The sequence below is a fragment of the Pinus tabuliformis genome, chromosome 6, assembly GCF_031772625.1.
Source record: "Pinus tabuliformis cultivar Carrire ecotype Pingquan chromosome 6, CPIR1, whole genome shotgun sequence".
NCBI classification, from domain to species: Eukaryota; Viridiplantae; Streptophyta; class Pinopsida; order Pinales; family Pinaceae; genus Pinus; species Pinus tabuliformis.
The window spans coordinates 488,752,341-488,766,125 of record NC_142292.1 but is presented as its reverse complement, the minus strand read 5'-3'; the positions used below and the strand labels follow the sequence as shown (position 1 = coordinate 488,766,125).

The 13,785-nt window shown below is 40.4% G+C and overlaps 1 protein-coding gene across 1 annotated transcript; it reads left to right on the top strand.

The window, feature by feature from the left end:
- The first annotated feature begins 1,594 nt into the window (after positions 1-1,594).
- LOC149259448 (polyubiquitin-like) lies at positions 1,595-3,958 on the top strand. Its single transcript, XM_089375776.1, has 2 exons — positions 1,595-1,685; positions 2,429-3,958. The coding sequence occupies exon 2, from the start codon at positions 2,461-2,463 to the stop codon at positions 3,832-3,834; it is 1,374 nt and encodes a 457-aa protein (XP_089231902.1). The 5' UTR covers positions 1,595-1,685; positions 2,429-2,460; the 3' UTR covers positions 3,835-3,958.
- Positions 3,959-13,785: the final 9,827 nt, after the last annotated feature.

Sequence of the window (13,785 nt, the reverse complement as noted above, 5' to 3'; positions counted from 1 at the left end):
TTGATGATGATGGTTCTTTATTTGATGTGACAAGCATAATGTCTTAGTACATGATTATCTAATATGGTTAAGGATATCAAGAAATGAATGCATGGATTCAATTACACAGTTTATGTTATTACAGTGATGGTTAAAGGTCATGCCATGGTTATGAAACTTACTGTCTTGATGGCAATTTACTTGATGTGTTAATGAACACTATGTTTAATGGTAATGATGTTTGTGGAGTAATGAATTGGTTATTTACTTGTGGTAATTTGTAAAGAAAAAATTCTAACTCCCTACTTTTACATGCGAGGTTACCGGGGTATGTGACATGGTTCTTTTTCGAAGTCAGAAGAAGCCGATTCATGACCATGCTTCAATTGTCAACATACCAGAAGAAACATCTTTAGTAACCAATTCCCTATTTATAGGGTGCACTGGGATCCCAGGTGAGTCCTCATAACTCTGAGTGTAGTGACATTTTGATCTTCATCTCCCAACAACATATCATCGTCGCCCTCATCCTCTTGATCAGAAGGAGAGGAAGGCTCGCCCACCACAAAGGGTCTATTATAAGGTTTCCAACCTTTTGATTTTGACATTTTCTTGTGCCGCTTCTTGATGGAGGTTGACCTAAGGTAAGAATTTTGTATATGCCCAGTTGAAGACAAACATGACACCGAAATGATGTATTCTCATAATCTAGGGACTGAGTCTAATAGTAATTGCTAATTTTTAAGTTTATTATATCTAACAACCCTTTACTAATGTTTATTTTCACACAAATTCTTCAATAAGTATACAATCCAAACTATCCTAAAAAATATAATACATTGCTTTATTTAGAAATATAACAAAAAAAATAATATAAGAAAATAAGATATATTTTATTATAAATAATTTGTAATATAAAATAACAAATAAAATATTTTCCAATAAAAAGAAAAAAGAAAAACACACACCTTTATATATTAATATTATAAATTAGTAAATACAACTCAAACATAAATTGGAAATACTTAAATAGATTATTAGGCCATTAAAAACCATATGATTTTTTTCTTAATTTCAAATCTTTAGAAATACTTAAAAAATCATATTAAATCTTTGGAAATACTTCATAATCTCTTAAAAAGATTCTTATGCCACTAAAAGCCATATGATTTTTTTCTTCATTTAGAATCTTTAGAAATACTTCAAAAAATTAGATTAAATCTTTGAAAATACTTTAAAAAATTATTAGGTAATTAAAACCCACATGATTTTTTTTAATTTCAATTTTTTATATTTACATTCGAAAATTCTCCACACTTTTTCATTATTAATAGATTAAATAAATTAAATTATTAATTATTAATAGATTAAATAAATTAAATTATTAACCTATACTATAAAATAAAGTCATAAAAAAAATTAAGAGAATGAAATCCATAACTTCCCAAAAATGAAGAGAATGAAACCCATAACCTCTCAATTTAAAAAAAAATTAAAAAAATATTAATAAAAAAATTAATACGTAACTCATTGATCCCTTAGCCTCCCCAATACTAATATTAATTTAAAATGCCTCCGGAAGGATGATGAGAGGTCACATTTTCCCTCTATAAATGCTAATCTTGTCAGCTTACAAGGCGAGTTACAGTAAAGAACGAAATAAAGAAAGGGTCTGCTGCCTCCACCTCCGTCATATAATTGTGCAGGTATTCTTCTTCTCCTTCTCTCTCGTGAATGTGTAAAGATTGGTGGTGTGTTAAAAGTTAAAGCTATAATCTCTTGTGTTGAGCCAGAGCCATTAAACGCTCAAATTCTGCGTGATATCTCCCAAAATCGATGGTCTGTTCTCTGTTTCTCCTCTATGTGTAGAATACATGCAACAGTGAAGTTGGCCTATTTCTTTACCTCTGCATTAAATAATATGAAATATGGTTCACAGACCTCACTTTCAATGTTTAATTCCGGATGGGTTTTCCGTTAAACCCCATACTTTGCGGTTATAAACCAGGAGAATTTACATTTTGATACGCTACGTTTTCTTGATTGCATGGCCGAAGTACAAAATTGGGTTCCCCTGCTCAGATTCAAGGGCTGGGAATCCAATACGTAAGCGTTGGTTGGTTACTGGTGAAATTGAGCAAGGCCTATGGATTTAGCCAATCTTATAAATTGTCATTTCAAAAATAGCAATAATCTGTGTAGAGTCTTTGAGTCATAATTTGGTCCGCATTATGATACCGATTTTAATTTTCAGCATGTTTAATATAGTCGTGAAGAATATAATATCTGTGATCTTTTTGTAAACTATTTGTACTGGTTGGAGGAGTGTTTACATGAACATTTGGAGTTAAACCTTTCTTCAACCATTACCTTAAAACCTGATAGTGGAAGTGAAGTTTACTTGCAGTATTCAGGGTTAGAGAAGGAATGATGTTCTTTTTTGGCACAGGTTAGGTTTGTTTTGTACCATTTGTTGCCACTATGCAGATATTTGTAAAGACATTGACTGGAAAGACTAGAACTCTGGAGGTAGAGAGCTCTGACACGATTGATAATGTGAAAGCCAAGATTCAAGACAAGGAAGGCATTCCCCCTGATCAGCAAAGACTCATATTTGCTGGAAAGCAGCTGGAGGATGGACGGACCCTTGCTGATTACAATATTCAAAAGGAATCTACTCTTCACCTGGTCCTTCGTCTCAGAGGCGGAATGCAAATCTTTGTTAAGACTTTGAACGGGAAGACCATCACTCTTGTGGTTGACAGTGCTGAAACCGTTGATAATCTGAAAGCGAAGATTAAAGATAAAAGTGGTGTACCTCTTCAACGGCAACAGGTGATCTTCGCTGGAAAGCAGCTGGAGGATGGTAGTATCTTAGCTGACTATAACATCCAGAATGGATCAACTATTCACTTGGATGTGCGTTTGAGAGGTGGAATGCAGATCTTTGTCAAAACTCTAACCGGGAAGACAATTACTCTTGAAGTTGAGAGCTCAGATACAATCAACAATGTAAAGGCCAAAATTCAAGACAAGGAAGGAATTCCCCCAGATCAGCAACGATTGATCTTTGCTGGAAAGCAGCTTGAAGATGATAGGACTCTGGCTGACTATAATATTCAGAAGGAATCCACCCTGCATCTCGTCCTTCGCCTTCGAGGGGGTATGCAGATCTTTGTGAGGACCTTCACTGGGAAGACTATCATTCTTGAAGTTGAGAGCTCTGATACAGTTGACAATGTGAAGGCCAAGATTCAGGATAAGGAGGGGATTCCTCCGGATCAGCAGAGACTGATCTTTGCTGGGAAACAACTTGAAGATGGAAGGACTCTTGCAGATTACAATATTCAGAAGGAATCTACCCTTCACCTTGTTATTCGGTTGCGTGGTGGTATGCAGATTTTTGTCAAGACACTGACTGGCAAGACTATCACTCTTGAAGTTGAGAGTTCTGACACAATTGACAATGTCAAGGCCAAGATTCAGGACAAAGAGGGAATTCCTCCAGATCAGCAGAGGTTGATCTTTGCTGGGAAGCAACTTGAAGATGGAAGGACTCTTGCCGATTACAACATTCAGAAGGAATCGACTCTTCACCTTGTTCTACGGCTGCGTGGTGGTGTGCAGATTTTTGTTAAGACACTGACTGTCAAGACAATCACTCTTGAAGTTGAGAGTTCTGACACAATTGACAATGTCAAAGCCAAGATTCAGGATAAAGAGGGAATTCCTCCAGATCAGCAGAGGTTGATATTTGCCAGGAAGCAACTTGAAGATGGAAGGACACTTTCAGATTACAATATTCAGAAGGAATCTACCTTGCATTTGGTCCTTCGTCTTCGGGGAGGGTTTTAGAGGTTGTACGGGAGACCTTAAATTTTCAGTTAGGGTGCAGTTTCTTAAGATTTATGTTTGGTTTAGTATTTCAGTTTGTTTTGGAATATACGTTGGTATTCATTTTTAAGGTTGTTGACTATTATGTAGGGAACTTATGAAGTTATCTTTGTAATCGATTTGGTATGCAACTTCATATAAAATACCTATGTGATTTTCCTTTTGGAAAACTCAAATTGGATACTATGCTAGGTTTACAATATATATGTTTATGGACTTGTGTGAATGGTTGGGTTTACAGTATTTATGTTTATGGATTTGTGTGAATGGTTGGGTTTACAATATATATGTTTATGGACTTGTGTGAATGGTTGGGTTTACAATATTTATGTTAATGGATTTGTGTGAATGGTTGGGTTTACAATATATATGTTTATGGACTTGTGTGAATGGTTCATTCGATGTATCCAACTTTTATCCGTTGAGAGAGTGAAATGTTACTACAAATGCTTTATATGAATGCCAGTATGAGTTTAAGCTATCTATAGAGAAAAATATGCTACCAATAATTTATCTGCTGGGGCTGAGAGAGTGATATTTAGTGCAAAGTCTAGTAACTTTAGAGTTATCATATATTTTCTACTGGTTATCAAATTGCAATTCTCTCACATAGATATAGCTTGTAGTTTGCGTGCGCTGTCTAAACCTTTTTGCATGCTTTCCGAGTCCTTAAGCGGTATGAAATGTTACTACCAATAGTTTATAAGAATGCCATGTATAGGGTTGTCATAAATTCTACTGGTTATTAGATTGCACTTGTCCTACATAGGTATAGCTTGCAGTCTGCATACCATGGCCAGGGCTTTTTGCATGCATTGAAAATCCTTAAGGAGTCTGAAGTCGGAGTCTTGAACTAGTATTAACTGGTCATCAGTTAGCACTTGCATTTCACAGGCATTGCATGTCCTGTCCAGATCGTCTTGCATGCCTTCAAAGTCCTTGCGGATTATGAATTCAGAGACCTTAACTCTATTGTTCACCATCATTTCGTTGAGTGCAGTTTCAACTTGGCAGTGAGAAAGCACATTATGCAACCCGTGCTACATACAAATTTAATAGTGGGCAGTCTAGTCACCATTTTGCAGAGCACTCACTGTAGCAGATCCACATCAAACACAGGCTACTCATTTTCTTTGGTTGTGAATGTGATTGTCCAAACAGACTCTTTCCCCTTGTGTTTTTCTAAACGATGTATATGCCAGACATGGGGTAGAACGGATATCGACTTCAGCCTCTAACTTCTCCAGTTGATTACAAGAATTTTGAACTCTTCTGTTCTGTTAGTGTCTCACTATTTTTATCTCACTCTGTTCAGACCGACATTAAACACTGATATTGAAGCATAATATTTAGAAAACATTAAAGGGTAAGCAAAATTCAGAAAGTACTGCCAAAGATGAAAATGTGGCCGACGTAACCTTTCATCGAGGACATACTATATTTTTCTTCTAGTATAATAATTCAAGCAAATAATACAGACATTGGTTGAATTTATTCCGCTATTACTTTTATAAAACTTTTCATTGAGGGCATACTATATATGGGTCTATTATGATTCAAACAATTTAAAGATATCTACTATGATGCTTGGTATCTCTCTTACGTCGTTGAATATATTTTTGGTTTTATTTTACATCAGTTTATATTTATTTTAACTTTGGATTTATTAAGTGTGCTAGAAAGGAGTAAATTTCTCAAAGTGCAAACTTTTTTTTAATGCAAAACTTGAAAAAGTATTTACACTTTAAAAAATTTGATCCTCTTAGTACTTCATAGATCCAGAGATTGTTATTGTAAAAGCTACACACAGAGATTGAAAATGTTCACATCACCACCCTGCACTAATCCTCTTGGAATACAAATGGCCAGGGGTGACAGCAACCTTGTCCAGAATATCGGCATAAACTTTTTATGGAATACAAATTGCTTACAAGCTTCATATTTTGATCATTGTATTCATCAATATCATACACAATCCTGGCATTTACGCACTCGGATCATCAAAAAAGCACAAAAGAGAAATAAGCATCAACAAAAGTCCAAAGACAAAAAGACCGCTGTCCCAATCTGGGTCTTGTTATAAAAACTGACAAAACTAAAAGTAAAACTGGATTGAGGAAAGGTTTGTGTTCTCTTTACCCGAAGCCTCAGTCATCTTCAGTTGGCCAACCTGTGAGGCAACTGCATCTTTACACTCTGCTTTTGCATTCTTTTCAATGTAGATATGAGATACCGTAATCTGAAGAAAGCTCTTTCAGATCTCTGGCTCTCTTAATAACATCCTGCAGCAGCCAATTATTATTACTGTCACGACCATTCATCTAACCTACCACCAACTTGTAATCTCCGGAGGTTTGGAGCTTAATTATTCATCTCTCCTTAGCAGTAGCCATAATAATGAAGACAGCCCCCAGTTATTAGAGCCTTGTCCAAGACCACATTAAAAACAAAGCTTCTGCCCGTCAAATAAATATAGTACCTCTCCAGCATCGCATGTTCCTAGATTTCCACTTGACGCTGCATAAAGAATCTCCAGGGAAGGATTGATCAATATTTCATCTCTGTTAGTCTTCAATTTAAATTTTGACAACGCCTCATTTAGGGATTTTAGTCATTGAAGGTTTGTATTGGAGACTGTTCTTCGTCTCTATTGGAGACTGTTCCTTGAAAGCCAACTGAACCAAATCACTACGATCTGATTGCAGGTTATTGCATGATAATTATTTTGGAATAAGATTTATAGAAAGTTAATTTAATTATCAAAAAATATTGAGTGGATGGTTGTACATATCGCGATAATATCAGAATTATTATGATATTGCCGAAAGATTCTCTGTCGATATTATCACGATATTTTCAAAATTATTATGAGACGACCAGAAATTATAAATTATTGTCATGCTAGAAAAAATATCGCGATAATATTCATAGTTTTTTTTGTCATCAGCTTAAGCTTTAAGGGTTTTTGGAGTAGATATTTACTCCAGTATACCATATATCCATATTTATTATTTCCATGTAAAAAAATTGCCTTCATTTCTTTTGTTTTCCAAGATTAGTATATACTATAAATTTAGAGTCTACCTCTTCTTATCCTCTTGAATTTCCACATTTGTTTTGTGTAGTAGGTCTGAAACCTGAAAATTTAATGACAGCTCTACAAAATGGCAAAGCCATTGGACCAAATGGGCCATATGAGGTGCAATCTTTGTGATCCGGATTTAAACAGGAACGCAACAAATTACAGAGATAACCATATACACAAAGATGCAGCGGAAATAATACTTCATTTCATTAATGGAAAATACTGAAATATGCTTACAACCAGAAATGGAAATAAACCAGCTAGGGCGATGGTAGCTTATCTCTGAGAAGAGATGTGGTGGCTACATGCCTCTGAACTGTGTTACAATGAGGCTCGAAGGCCTATTTATTGTTGAGAAACAATGGAAAACCCTTAACATTCCAAAACCTAACCCTAGGAGATGAAACGCCAAACTGTGGGCCCCGTTTGGGGGTAAATTGGTACATCAACTTCCCGGGGTCGTAACTTTGGCATATGATCTCCGTTTGACGTGTACAATAGTTCATTAGAAAGATCTATCCGAGCACTATCATTGTTGGAACGGGCAACATCGGTCTATTCCATGGACCCATGTTGCCCCTGGATTCCCAAAAAAACGTCGTTTAGGGCCTCAAAACGGCTCCGGAAGTTCAGGACCCGAAAAACTGCTAAAAATAGTAAGTTGTGCTACAATTAAGGAAACTGAAAATGCTGAGAAAGACAATGGTGGGGGTCCAGGTGGACTTGGCAGGTGGCCACCAATATCCACCTGGATCATTCCTCCCCCCTTAGGAAGCAATGGTCCCCATTGCGTTGAGCTCCTCCATGAGATGAGGAAACTTCTGCTGAACTTGTCCCTTGGTGAGCCACTTGCCCTGCTGAAGGAGTTGGCCTGCTTTGACAACTCGATACAGTTGGATATTCTGTTGGCGAGTGTTCTTGATCTGTGTGTCCATGATCCGATCAGTTGCAGCTTGTTCCATGCAATCTGGATTTAATTCTGTGGGTTTGAGCTGTTCTGCAATGTCGGATGTGTCTAGCAATGGTGGAAAGTATGGCCGAAGGCGGTCCACATTGAACACTGGGTGCAGGCCAAGGAATGGGGGAATGCTGAGCTCAAATGCATTGTCTCCCATAGCCTTAATAATGGTGTAAGGACCATATCGGAGTGGTCTCAATTTCCGATAGGCTCCAGTAAGGCGTTCTTTTTGCAAATGCAACCAGACTTTGTCGCCCACCTGAAACTTGTGTGGCACCCGGTGTTGATCATGTCGCTGCTTGTACTTGGCATTTGATTTCTCAAGAATGTCATGGACCTGCTGGCGAATATGTTGGATGTGCTCAATGAAGCTGGTGGCCTTATCTGTTTCGGACTGGACATGAGCTGAATTCATGTGAGTCGCTGCAAGGGGCATGGCCACATCAATGAGGCATAGTGGCTGGAATCCCAAACCCACCTGAAAAGGGCTATGGCCAGTGGAGCTATGAAGAGCTCGGTTGTAGCTGTGCTGAACATAGGGGAGGCTCTCGTCCCATGTGCGTGGATGCTTTGAGTTATACATGCGCAGAATGTGCACAATCATCCTGTTGACAACCTCTGTCTGGCCATCAGTTTGAGGATGGAAGGCTGTGGACTTCGTGAGTTTGGTGTCCAGCATTGACCAGAGACTGGACCAAAATGTGCTGAGAAATCGGCTGTCCCGATTTGAGATGATAGACTGTGGGATCCCAAAGTGCACCCACACTCGTTCAAAGAAGAGTTTAGCAGTGGCTTCTGCTGTGATATTCTTCTTGCAGGCCATCATAATGGCCATCTTTGAGAACCTGTCGACGACCACAAAAACACAGTCATTTCCATGCTTAGTGGAAGGAAGGCCTGACATGTAATCCATGGAGATGGATTCCCAAGGTCGACTAGGGGTAGGCAACGGGGTATAGAGGCCGTGCTTCTTAATGGTCAGTTTGGCAATGGCACAGGCAGTACATGATCGGATGTACTTCCCAACATCCTGTCGAAGATTCGGCCAATAGAAATAATTTTGCAGTACTGCCACTGTTTTCTCGACCCCGAAATGCCCAGCAGCCCGACTGTAGTGTGCTTCCCAAATCATCTTGGCACGCTCGCTTGAAGGAACACAAAGGTGACCGAGGTGGCATAATAGGGCGTCCTGGAGGTGAAAATCTGCAACATGCCGACCCTCCAAGAGTGTCTGGTATGTGTGGCCGAATTCTGGGTCGCTTTTGTAGAGAAGTGGCCAATCAACAGTCTCGTGCCCACAAGAGTTGAGCACGGTGGTTAGCGCCATAATCGGTGGCAGACTGAGGCAATCTGCAACATTATTGGTGCTGCCCTTTTTATACTTGATATTCAAGTGAAACTGTTGCAGGTATGTAGACCACTTTTGATGGCGATCATTCTGCAATTTCCCTTGGGTCTGTATGAACTGCAGAAGTCGGTGGTCTGTGTGGATGACCGTTTCCTTCCCCAAAATGTAATGCTTCCATTGTCGGCAGGCCTGTACAATGGAATACATCTCTTTATCATAAGTGGGGTACTTCCGGACTGTGTCTGAAAGTGTTTCACTGTGATATGCCACTGGATGTCCATGTTGAGTAAGGACTGCCCCAATAGCATAGTCAGAGGCATCTGTCTCGACCTCAAATGGTTGTTGTAAATCTGGTAACGCGAGCACTGGTGCTGTGCAGAGGCGATCCTTCAATTCCATGAATGCCTTCTGTTGAGATTCAGACCAAAAGAATTTTGCTTTCGCCCCGCCCTTGGTGACTTGACTCAAGGGCCAAGAAATATGAGAAAACCCCAACACAAACCTGCGGTAGAAGTTGGCAAGACCTAGAAAGCTGCGGAGCTCTGTTAGAGTGGTTGGAGAGGGCCAATCCCGAATGACTTGGATCTTGGCCGGATCGACATGCACCCCCTGTTCATCAATGATGTATCCCAGATACTGAACCTGGGTCATGCCAAAAGTGCATTTCTCCAAATTGGCACATAGCTTGTGTTGCCGCAGTGTTTGGAGGACCTGTCGGATGTGGTGGAGGTGCTCTTCCCAACTCTGGCTGAAGATCAGGATGTCATCCAAGTATACTACTACAAAGGAGTTGGTGAATGGCCGCAAGATGTCATCCATTAGCCTCATAAAGGTTGCAGGAGCATTCGTCAATCCGAAAGGCATGACCAACCATTCGAAGAGGCCCTCCTTGGATTTGAAGGCAGTCTTCCACACATCGGAGGGTTCGATTGGTACCTGGTGATATCCTGACTTCAGATCGATCTTGCTGAAATATTTCGCCCCCTTTAGTTGGTCTAGGAGGTCATCAATCCGCGGGATCGGGTACCTATTACGGACAGTGATCTTGTTCAGCGCCCGATAGTCAATACAGAGTCTCCACGTCCCATCCTTCTTCTGTACCAACACGATCGGGCTCCCACAGGGCGATGAACTCGGACGGATGTGACCTTTCTGCAGGAGCTCCTGAATCTGCCTCTTGATTTCATCGTTCTCCAAAACGGAGCGCCGATAAATTGGTCCATTGGGTAGCGGCGCACCTGGGGTCAGATCGATGGAGTGCTTGACTTGACAGTGCAGAGGAACCCCTGCCGGGGAGGTGAAGATGTCCTCGTACTCCTCCACAACCTTGTCCATCTGTAGTTGTCGTGCAGAGGGACCCCGTTTGGAGGCCGCGGCCACTGTCTTCTTCTTTCCTTGAGGGCGTATCATCAGGAAAACAAATTTCCTGGTTTTGGAAATGATCTTACTGCATTGTTTTGCAGTAATCAAAGAGATGGCGGCAGGTGGTGCTACCTCTGGTATCCTGAACAACTTATTTCCCAATGTAATAATAACAGCACGAGGCCTTGATTCATACACAGCATGTCGCTTCCACAAGTATGGTTGTCCTAGTAATACATCACAAACTTCAAGGGGAGCAATGTCACACAATACCTCATCCGTGAAGGGCTTGATGTTGTATGGAAGGCGACACTGCTGGCTCACGCGAAGATCTCGTCCTTGGTGAAGCCACCCAATGGTGTATGGTTGTGGATGTGCTGTGGTCGGTAAGCCCAACCGCTTCACGACCTCTGCCGAAATGAGGTTCTTTTGACTCCCGCTATCAACAATGAACTGTATCGGGGAGCCCTTTACCCACATCTGGGAGTGGAAGAGACGCTCCTCCTCCTCTGGATCTTCGGGTTCATTTTTCTGGATCTTTGCGGTAGCAACAGTGGCGCTGGGATCCGCATCAATGATCTGCTTCCCTTTTTCATACCCCTTATCGGGTTCTGACTCAGAGTCGGAACATGCATCTGATTCTGAAACCTTTAGCTCAGCCACCAGTGACTGCTTGGCCCGACACTCACTTGTGTTGTGAGTGGAGCTCTTATGGAACTCGCACCATTTTCCAGTGTCCTTTCTCGGCTTCGCGGCGCTGTTCTTTGCTTGCGGCTTCGGCTGGTTGTCTTGGGCTGTCCCGCCTTGGCTTTGTCCTTTGTTCTGTGGTTTAGGGGCACCTTTCCCCTGCTTTGAATTCGCAGATCCAAAGTCTCGCTTCTTTTGTTTAAACTTGTGCTCGACCTTGACGGCATATCGGTACGCTGCGTCGAGCGAGGGGATGTTTAGGAATTGTATTTCTTCCTGGATGTACTTGTGCAGGCAGCCACGGTATTTGAGTATCAAATGTTGCTCTGAATCCTTGATACCCAACTTTGTGCGAAGGGTATGGAAAAGATTGGTGAACTCCGGCACGTCTTGGTCCCTTCCCTGCCGCAGCGTGGTCCACTTTATGTATTCATCCTCATAGCTTCCGACAGAGTAGTACTGCTCCTTGATGGCATCTTGGAACGAATCCCAGGTGGGTGCGGCTGAAAATAGTGAGCCAGTACTTTCATCCTTCTGCTCGCAGTAGGTTTCCCACCAGTCCTTGACGTGGGGGGCTGCTTTGAGAAGAGCAAAAGCAATCTTTTCCCGACTCGAAAATTCATGAACAGAAAAATAACCCTCTAGCAGATTTAACCATTTATCTACGGCATCTGCGTCTATCTGACCCTCGAATATGGGGATTTCAAAATTAACTTGTACCTTAAAGGGTGTGGCGTTTCCAGAGTAGCTGCTGGAAGCCGATGCGTTGCTTCTGGGTAGCCGCTGAAGGATCTGGGCAAAGCTGTCCATCATCGTGTTCCGTTGTCGCTCGAGGGCTTCTTCGAGCAAGATTTTGATGGGATCTCCTGCCCCCTCGTCTTTCTTCTCGTCCGCCATGGGAGGCCGTCGGGATTTGCGAGGCTGGTCTTGCAAAGGTTCAACCAGTTCAAGCCCTAACTCCTTATACCCCGACCTTGTTGGGGACATGCAAAGAAAAACAGAGAAAAAGCAGACCGCTCTGATACCATTGATCCGGATTTAAACAGGAACACAACAAATTACAGAGATAACCATATACACAAAGATGCAGCGGAAATAATACTTCATTTCATTAATGGAAAATACTGAAATATGCTTACAACCAGAAATGGAAATAAACCAGCTAGGGCGATGGTAGCTTATCTCTGAGAAGAGATGTGGTGGCTACATGCCTCTGAACTGTGTTACAATGAGGCTCGAAGGCCTATTTATTGTTGAGAAACAATGGAAAACCCTTAACATTCCAAAACCTAACCCTAGGAGATGAAACGCCAAACCGTGGGCCCCGTTTGGGGGTAAATTGGTACATCAACTTCCCGGGGTCGTAACTTTGGCATATGATCTCCGTTTGATGCGTACAATAGCTCATTAGAAAGATCTATCCGAGCACTATCATTGTTGGAACGGGCAACATGGGTCCATAGAATGGACCCATGTTGCCCTTGGATTCCCCAAAAAACGTCGTTTAGGGCCTCAAAACGGCTCCGGAAGTTCAGGACCCGAAAAACTGCTAAAAATAGTAAGTTGTGCTACAATTAAGGAAACTGAAAATGCTGAGAAAGACAATGGTGGGGGTCCAGGTGGACTTGGCAGGTGGCCACCAATATCCACCTGGATCACTTTGTGGAATGGAAATGTTTGGCAGAATAACCCGCTTGAAATATCACCTTGCTAGTATCCCAGGGCATGATGTGCATATTTTCCATAGAGCTACCCCAAACTTTGTCCTTAATGAAAAAAACTCAATTTCGTGATACTACCAGAGGGAGAGATTAGAGGGAGGAACTAAGGAATTTCATGGGAACCACAAGCTTATCGGATTATCGTTATAGACTTATAGTATGTAGAATCTAGATGCCTCATGATAATCATCTCGTGAGACACATTTATTTTTGTTTTAATGTGATTTTGTATCAAGTTTTAACTATTATCTTATTAGGACTCAGAACTCATGACCGAGGAGTCAATACAAAATGACAAATATCATATTTCAGACTTTAGTATCTAGTATCTACATCTTATACAATTTATATTGTAGTTTTATAATTTTATTTATAAATGTGTGACAATGTGTTTGTTAATTGTTTGATGTTGATGTTTACTTTAAAAGAATAAAAATTTGAAAAAAAAATGTCAAAGCTCAAGATATCATATTTCAGTGCCTATTATCTAGTATCAATGATTGATAGACCACTTTGACATCTTATACATTTTATATTGTAGTTTTATTTTCATATTTGTGTGACAATGTGTTTGTTTGATGTTGATGTTCCTTTATATATATATATATATATATATTGTATTTTTTTCAAGTTTCATGATAATTTCAGATCTTTTATCTGATATTGCTGATAATTTAATTTTTGGACCCTCTATGATAAATTGTCGATAATGATAAATGTAACATTGATTTAACCCATACAAAAATTCTAA

What these genes read in the sequence shown, in the direction of transcription:
- LOC149259448 (XM_089375776.1), top strand. Translation starts at nt 2,461, where the DNA reads ATGCAGATATTTGTAAAGACATTGACTGGAAAGACTAGAACTCTGGAG.